We start from the raw sequence: 9,582 nt of genomic DNA on the forward strand, positions 1-9,582 counted from the left end.
TGGATCATTTTATTATTCACTTACCAAACATGAGAAACTGCTCTCTTGTAAATGGTTCAGATTGCAATCTCACAACAGTGTTTGTCAGGAAGAGGGTTCAGACCCACAATTTAATGTGAACACTCCTGTTTACATGATATTGTTGTAACCTGCTCAAACCAGTAAATACCACAGTCCTGGCTTCAAACATGCTAGAGCCACGGTGTAAAAACCAACCTGAGGCAAGAGGCATTGGAAAAATTCTAAGAACTCTTAAATCTGTTTGGGTAGGGTGTGCCACATGAAACAATTAAGACAGAAAGTAGACCTATAGGCTACTTGAAAGTTAATCTGGTACACCGATCCTGTGATTTCACTTGTCATGTAATGGAAGAATTTACTTACCTTAGTTGATGCTCCCTAAGGTGAGAGAGGACGTCCATCTGGTAGAGGTGACAGTAGATGGTGTGCAGGTCCTACAGGACAGAAAGACAATCAAGTTGTCATTTGAATGCAGGTCAACATCCAACATGAAAATAATAAACAGGTGAAATAATTAAATAATCTCACATTTCCTCAAATGCACAAAAAGGGGAAAGCTCTCACACTCCTGAGTACTGATCAGATACCAGTTCCCTTTGTGCAAAATTTAAAAATCTATATACCTCACAGCATGGAATACCCTGTCTGCTTAATGAGGTCAGTATCACTGTCCAGTTTGACAGATTGGATCGGTGCATCCCAAAAAAACAAAGTTTACTGCATTTTCAAACAATATAAATTTACACATATGTTTGTAATATCTGCAAACTGCTGAGTGTGCTCAGTATTTAAAAAGTCAAAGCTTTTAAAAGATTAGCTCATTGTTTAGAGTGTGTGGAACGTCTCAGAACCATGTAAATCACAGCATGTGCCAGTGTGCTCTGACAGAAGCCACTTGGACAATGCCAGACACTGCCTATCAAATTGACACCCGCAAAGCAGACAGGCAGACATACCACTTATCTGCGCACATGACAGCAGTGAGACACGCACAGATATATCCACCCACTGCCTTAAAATAGTCCTCTATCAGGGCCAGCTGTCAAAACATTAAGAGGCTGACAGAGTGTGTACGTGAAGGGAACAGCTTCATGTAAGCATCTGTAGGATCAAACAAACAGAGCGGACAAGGGGCAGCTACTTAAAACAGGTGGACTGCATGGCTGAGCGGCTATGTGCACACACATGCTCTCACACACACACAAAGACACACACAGATAGACACAAGCTAATTCATTCCAGAGAACAGAGATGGACCCATGACTTATTTCCTTTTGGAAATCTGCTTTATTTTCTATTCCAGTCTAACTGACTCTATACAGCACAGTACACAGAGAATATTTTAAGACTGAAATGTATGAGTTTATTCTAAATTCGCAGGGTAAACGGATAGTAGAAAGAAGAGAAATAAGTTTATTCGCTTTCTTGCCAAAAGCCAGATGAGAGGACTGATACAGTACCACGCTCGTATCACCAGCAGACAACTGAAATAGCTTAGCATGAATACAGAAAGAAGGGTTAGCTAGTCTGGATCCTTCCAAAGTAGTTCCAAAATGCCTTTTCCCTTAAAGCACAGCCAATGTAGTGTTAGTTTGAAGTCGTATCATCGACATGTCTGCATCTTTCTCTACCACTTTCCACATCAGTCTGTAGTAGCCGATATACAGGTTCAGCATCATTTATATATTTCTTATATGACTGAAATCAGCTAAAACTAAACCAAACAAAAAGATTTAAACAAAAAATGCAAGTGTCTATCATCCAACAAGACGATGCACCAGTCTTTAAAAACTTCTGACAGCTGAATTGAGAAAAAAGAAATCCCTAACAATCATCCAACTTTAGGATAAAGCCAAGGCACAGCTGCAGTTAAGCAAGAACGCACAAAAAAAATCGGTACAGCTATAATGCTCTAATCTCAAACTAATAAATCAGAAAATCCCTAGAGGCCAAATTCATATTTACAGTGCTTTGCCTTTGCTGGAACACCATTTCTTCACTACTGGTTTTGTTTACAGCTTAAGCAGACTGAGGATTTGTTTTTCCTGTAAGAAAATGATTGTCAAGCATTTCATACAAATACAGAGAGGCAGACAAAAGTTTTACGTGTACTTTGAGGGTGTGTGGCTTGAGGCTGTGTAAGGTTTTCTAAGCAGCATATACAAATCAAACCCCTCAAAAGAGAGAGAGAGAGGGAGAGAGAGCAAGAAAGGAAGAGGAGCGTGATTGTGTGAAAGAATAGTTTCTGGTGTGTATGTGTGAACGTGGCATGTGTGTGCCGGTAAACCGAGTCAAGTAGTGGGAGCCAGCGGAAGCAGAGATTAACACTGGGGAATGGGGAGCCTTTAATGCAATGGACCAACACACCCCTGATGTGCTGTTGGCTGTGTCTGACACAGGAAGGAAGCATTGGGGGGGGGGGGGGGGGGGGGGGGGGAAGGAGGAGCAGAGAGAAAGTAAGTGAGAGGAAGAGAGTGAGAAAGAAGGAAAGGAGGGCGTGAACAGAGAGCAGTCAGACAAAGGAAAATACCAAGAGAGAAAGGCAAGGATGAAACATTAGAGACGGAAGATTTAGGTGGTAAAATATAACAGGTGAATTCCAGTGTGTCTCATGGTTTATACCATGTGCTCTGTGCAGCACTGAATGCTATCTACTTGCCCATGTCAGAAAGAAATTTAATAGACTTAATAATAGTATCTGGTTCCGCTGCTGCTTGTTATGTGAATGAACTGTGACTATTTGGTGGGAGGTTTCTCAAGTTTATTATAGCTACACTGCCCAATTTGGGGAGATCCCTCGAATGAAACCAGCCTAGGGAACTCCCCCAGTATCTGAGGAATTTCCATGATATATATTAAGATTTGGACAATTATAACAAGTAGACAATAACAAGTGCAATCTTTCTTATAATGGTTTCAGCAAGGTCATAAGTACAAAAATATTTCTAACTTTCCCTGAAGAAGAACCTACTTAGTTCCCTGGAAGCCCTTTAAGACGCTGAACACTGGGCTCTAAGCCATGTAAATCAGAGTTAAAAGCTGAAGGACAGAGAGCTTGACCTGGTCAGCCGCCTTACAGGGAGAGTCACAGCCTGCATTTACTGATAGCGAGGCAGAGAGACAGTGAGCAGGGTAGCAGGCATGGAAAAGCCCGGTTTACAGTGGTGAGGAAGTAGAACTGTATTGACTTCAAATCACAGTTAACTGGGTTAGTGAGCACAACAAACTGCTGCAGTAAGCGCTCCTGTCATGTTGCTGAGCATGCATGTGTGTTATGTGCATGTGTATGTACAGCAAGTGTGTGTGTGTGTGTGTGTCAGGACATACAGGCCTGAGGCGACTAGCTAGCGAGAGGGATCAGAATTAGGCGAGCCAGCCCCAGTACCCACCTCACGCCCGCTTGTTAGTGTGTTCCTCAGTTACGTTAAATGCTCTGCCTGATTAAAAAAAAACCTAGTACTACCAATCACAGGCAATTCAACCCTCATAACAGAGAAATAATAAGATAAAACACAGATCGACATACGCAGCTATGCTTTCTTAAAGATCTTTAATCAATGCTTCTGTATGGGCTTTCACTTAAAATGTCAGTATCAATTAGTCCATTGATTATCATTACAATTTTTGAGCCTAAAAGGTTGTGTTCAAATTGTTTATTTTTATTTCAGTCTAACAATCCAAAACCCAAACATATAACACATCAGATCCTAACATTTCAGAGCTTGGAACCAGCAAATGTTTGCTGTCATGATGATTAGTCAAGTATCACAACTACAGTCAATTCATTTTCTGTAGTTCAGCTAATCAGCCCAGGAAATCACTTCAGAATGAGCCAAAAGTGACACTTCTGCGTTCAGTATTCATCTCTGTAAACACTTAGTTTATCTCATTTAGTTACTTGTCTACATTTGAGTCAAGTAACATGCCTTGTTGGCTAAACAACAACTTCACACTGTGTAAATCACAGTTTGACCTGGGCCTTAATGTTGATCTTACTCATGGTCAGTTCCAAAGGTCATCAGACTGGTCAGGTGAATCTATAAGCACCAAAATATTACACAGAAACTGTTGTACTGATCTGTAAAAGGATGCAATGTAATGCAATGCAATGTAATGTAAACAAAAATGATACCAAAAAGGTTCAAGATAACCCACATATAGGTCAACCCGCACAGTGACACCACATATGTATGCATTTAAAAGCAAACCACTTTATTACATGAACCAAAAACAAGGCGCATAGCGATTCTTCTACTACAAACACACACCCATGAAGCCAACTGTCCCTATTTCATGTATTGATCAGCGTAAAGCGGGTCATCAATAGACCCAGACAGACAGATAGCAGGATGTCAGAGGAGGGAATCTCTGCTTTGTCGTTTCAATCTGTAGTCTCTCAGAGAGAGGATGGTAACCTGATCGCTCCAACGCCCACTCCAATCTCTCTCTTTTTGCCCTCAATGCACAGAGACATGAAATGAGGGTGTGGTGGCTGCGGTCTGGTATTTGGTTGCCTACACAAGAGAAGCAGTCCCTATATTTTGATGTAGTGGTGCCTCCTCCCCCAATCCACAAGAAAAACCTGACTCCAGTGAAATAAAATCAGATTATAATAAAAAAAGATTTGAGTTCAGAAGCTTCTCTTTTAAGACAACAATTCCTCTTTTCCTTTAATTTAACAGTAATCAGTTCATGATTTAGAAAATGCTTCTGCACCGTTTCTGCTTGTACAAATTCTGCTTCGTCTCAACATCTGAATACAGTAGGAACAAAACATCTGTGATGCACCTGATTTGACATATCAAAAAACCAACACTAGACAGTTTTCACATACAACTATCAAAGCCATGTCCCTCATGTCATTATCCTCGAGCCCACGTGCTGTGCATTGTTGTCTCATTGTCCTGCCCTCCCTAAGGACTGCGCAGGGCAGAAAAGCAACCCTCCGCAGTGATGACTTCTGACCTTTGGCCTCACCTCCCTGGAGGCTCATGTGAAGGCCTGATGACCCCATATGTGATTAGGACGTCACAACCTCAGGAGAGACATCCACTCATCCAATCCAACTCATCACCAGCTGAGGCCGTGGCGTCTCATTTAAACTTGTCTCATATGGCCAATGTTGCCAGATTGTTTTTTTTTTTGTTTGTTTGAGGAAGAGATGCATTTAAAGTCTATTCTTAAATTTTGCAGAGGTTTCAATCCCAGTTGTAATTGAAGGTGCTCAAAATCTTAAATAGATGAATGTTTCTCATAATCTGACTCAAATTACTGTAATTTCTAATATAGTGATGTTACTTTCAAGTGACAAGCATGATCTATATTATCAAAACCAAGATACTAAGTTACTTCTGTTGTAGCAGTCCTCAAATTTTCATGTTTTATTTGACACATGGGCACGTGGGTTCAAAGCGGAATCAGACTGCATGACTGTCAGTCAAGAGAAAACATCACTTTCTTCATTTCACTAAAGAGTCGACTCCTTGAGGACGAGCGGTTCACTACGAACTGCAGAAATGTCAAAAATATCTAAAAATGTGGCTGTCAAACTACAAGTAAGACAAGTGAAGCCGAGTTGATCAGTGATGCACCAAGCTTGCTGTGTTGTTCTGGTGTGTGTGTGTGTGTGTGTGTATGTGTTAACAGATGGCACGTGTGTGTGAGGTAGCTATAGTGCTGCTGCCACCTCCTGGCAGAAACCTCACTCTCTGTGCTTAATGAAACTTGCTCCAGTATTTACTGTAGCTCCCGACCTACTGACACATTTAAATAATCTAAAGACAGATTAGTTAGATTCTCTGTTAGGCCGGCAACTATCAAGAAAGCAAGAGTAGCTTGGAAAAAAATTCCAGCAACAAAAAAGTTACTTGAAATTTGTATATACAGTTCATAACTGTAGTAGGAACGTGATGTGAAACCAGTTTGCTGCCTCTGTCCTCTCAACAGACCTTGAATCTAATCTTCATTTGGTGAAGCTACGTCTTATATCTTACAGTAAAAGTAGCTTTGTGTGTGTGTTTGTTTCTAGTCCTCCTACGCATGGCAGGATACTGACATTTTGACATGGGGCTTGTTAAAGTATGCCTGTTACTCATACATAAACAAGCTGTGGCAGAGCAGAACTTGGAATCAGTCATACAAAGGCGAGTTGTAGCTGTAAAGAGGCTGTTGTCCCACCCACCACATCTCTCCCTTTCCCTTCAGGAGACAGCCTATTAGCACAGGGTTCTTGATATCCAGAGATACTCCTACATCAGGAAGAAATGTGCAGGCTACTGTTGTGCAAAAACTGCAATTCTCACTCTGGAAACTCTTTTTTATAAATTTCATGTGTAGTAGGTCGTGAACCCAGTGTGGCAAGGAGTTCAAAAATCCTTCCACTGGATCTTTGTGAAAAATGGACTTTTCAGGAGGAAACAGGTCTTGCCTCCAGCTGAGTTTGCCTTTGTTCGGAGTTCAGTCACCCCTCGTCCCACTCCCTCCTCCACCAGAATGTACAGTATGCCGGTCGGTGTTTCACTGACACAGAGAGGATATTGTAGACAGACGATACAACGCGACCATTCAAGCCAGCAGAACAAACAGCTTGGCTAACATCCTGCCTGCACAGCCAGCCTTTAACATTTACATTACATAGACTACTGACTCCCCAAGCCTCTGTGTCAACATTGTGCTGGGCTAAAGCATAACAAGGCTCAAAGCCAGGGACCAAAAAATGCTTCAGTGTACCGTGTATTCACAATGCACACATTTTAAGATTTAGAAAAGGCTGCAAAAACAGTTGAAAACTTTGAATACCAGTATTAAATGTTACGGGGAGAAATGCATCACTGAATATTTTAAACCACACAGAGGATTGTATCATCAAAAATGTAAATGTAAGAAAAGTCTCTTGAGGTGAGAATGAGGAGTAACACAGTAATACAATATACACTGCTTCACAAATTTATTAAACCACCACCCAGTGTAAGGTTAATGCCACAGCTGCCCTAAATTAATTACCAAAATCATTTTTTATGTTTCGTATGTAGAAGTTCTTTAACTGAAATGATATTTTTAATGACAAAATATAGTTACTATTTTTATCCATGAATTTTAAAATTTATTGTTTTATATATATTATTAGTGATTTACTTGCATTCCTGAAAAGAAGAATTAGTTTCAGTGGTTGAATATCATGCTTGATTTTTCTTTTTTTTTTCAGTTATTATATGTGAAAAAGGACTGTTTAGTTGTTTCTGTTTGTTACTTCCCAACTAAATAACAATAACATTTTTTAGTTTTAAACAAGTTTTTGAAAGATTTCTAAAATATTTCTGTTCTTTTGTTTTTATGACAGGTGGTCTAATAAATTTGTTAAGCACTGTACATATGATTCCAACCTTGTAATTGTATTTTACAGTAAACCTTTTTTAAAAATGGCTGAAAGACGCTGAAGAAGAAAATGGAATGGACTGCACAACTACAAAAGGTACAGTGAAGCAAAGAAAATAATTATAGTTTATTAGAAGCTTAAATGTGAAAATGAGGAAATAAATAGGATGAATATTAGAGCCATGCAGCTTGGAGATGTTTAAGTATGTTGACAATGTCCATATGTAAAAACTGATTGTGAAAGATGATTTGACTGATTGTGTTTACAAAATTTTTATGATAATTTATTATGTGATTATGGCAGTTACAGTGCCTCTTATTTGTACACTGAAAGCTTCTAGTGAAAGCTACACATTTATACTTGATGAAACATCATCATAAAGTTAAATAAAATACCAAAGGAGAAACATACTCGTGGTCATTCCTCAATGTGTACATCGCTGCATAATCTCCGTACCAGACACTTAAAGGCTCAAGTGAAAGCTTAACATCAAGCACAATATAACATTAATATGCCTAAAGCCTTAATGGTTTAAACCAGAGGGCCTACAGCATCAGCTATGATCCCTTGGTAACATAACTCCAGACAGGATCATGACTTCACAGAAGCTCAATGACAATGCCCTGCTCCACTGTGCAGTACAGCCTTATCACTGTCAGCATCAGCGTGGGGTTTCAAGTACACTTGCAACACTTAAATCTTAAATCCCCTCTTTTTGCTCACAACTCAGTCTCTTTTCTACTCAACAAAGGAACTATTTTTAGGAAAAAAAAGCCCAGGTCAGAGAGACTGGGAGCTTGAAACTCCTCGCACAAAAAGCTTCAAAAGACTTTTTTTCTCCAAGCCTTCTTCATATTATGATCCTGCAGAATTAAACACTCCAGAATTTGGCAAATCATTCAAAGCATGGAGTGATACTAGCATATGCCTGCGAAGCAAAAACACTGAAAACAAATACAGTGCAAGTCCTGGATCCTGAGAGTTTCCGTACCATGAAAACTGAGGAGCTTGTTTCATAAAAAGCCCAATGACGACAGTCGTGGTGCTGGTGGTGGAGAGGGGTTATGGAAACAGCGGGAAGGAGGGAGTGAGAGCAGGGGGAGGCGCCAGTAATGACCAGAAAAGAGAAACTTAAGGGTCTTGAGTCAGACTTGTATATGAACTGGACAACCACAGTTATAGTTACTACAGCAGTATATGCTTGTCCAATCACCAGCAAAACATGTGGAGTTCAAGAAAATAACAGCCTTTAAATAAAAGACAAATAGTCCAAAATAGTTCTTTAGAGGAAAATTAATTAGAAACAAGCAGAAAAATGTTTTTCAGATAAATCACTTCCTCTTGGGAAGGATGGCAACTGTGCAGAGTGGCAAATTTTTACCACTCTGTACCATAATTTCTGACTTTGTATTGGGAACGTCTCCTCCTTCTTTACTCATGCCAGAAGAGGGTGAAGAGCGAGTCTGGCCCAGAAAGCACCACGCCAGCTGCCATCTCTCCATCCGCCAAACCAAACAGCCGCACACATACGCACAAAAACACTGCCACACAAAGAAATGGAAAATCTGATCTTAGCTGAAGTTTTTTTTTTTGCGAGAAACGAATGAAGTAGGCACAGGAAGTTTCTCTCCTGTCTACAGTGAACTTTCTGTGGCAGTGAGAAAAGGGGGTATCACAGTGTTATGCATTTACATGTTGTGCTTTCTTTGTTATTGTGTTGTATGAGATTTCAAAAGAGGCCGGGTTGTTTGAGGTACAAACAGCAAGTGGATGTAAACCATCACTCTCAATGCATCTTATTCAGTGATTTTGTTGTTTTGGCTGAACGCTACACTGCAAGAGAAAAAGCTGTTTTCAAAATGTTTTACTGATGAAAAAAAATCATTATCACTACTTGAAAAGTCACAGTGATGCTGCCCATCATCAATATCAGCCTCACTACCGGACTTTGACACACAGGGGAATTATATTATGTTGTTTTTATGACTGCCTATTATGGTCCATCAGAATAAAAAATGCTACAACTCAAGCGTTGAAGTTGTGGTAATTTTAATGTTTCATCTGTACTAATTACAAAGTGCTTCCTGCCCAAGCTCGTTGTTGGGTTTCACAAATTTCAACAACATCTTAAACAATTTTATAACTGTTTTCCACTCCCTCCTGCTCCCTCTCATTACCAACTCATT

At 39.9% G+C, this 9,582-nt stretch overlaps 1 protein-coding gene across 3 annotated transcripts in view; it reads right to left on the bottom strand.

Annotated features, from left to right (window-relative positions):
* The window catches only part of rapgef6 (Rap guanine nucleotide exchange factor (GEF) 6), a 131,327-nt gene that overhangs the window by 103,400 nt on the left and 18,345 nt on the right, over positions 1 to 9,582 (bottom strand). For all 3 annotated transcript variants that reach the window (XM_041051239.1, XM_041051237.1, XM_041051238.1), the window contains one exon: positions 385 to 455. In XM_041051239.1, the coding sequence (XP_040907173.1) occupies positions 385 to 455 (71 nt within the window). The remainder of the gene's footprint in view (positions 1 to 384; positions 456 to 9,582) is intronic.

This window comes from Toxotes jaculatrix, chromosome 12, assembly GCF_017976425.1.
Source record: "Toxotes jaculatrix isolate fToxJac2 chromosome 12, fToxJac2.pri, whole genome shotgun sequence".
Lineage (NCBI taxonomy): Eukaryota > Metazoa > Chordata > Actinopteri > Toxotidae > Toxotes > Toxotes jaculatrix.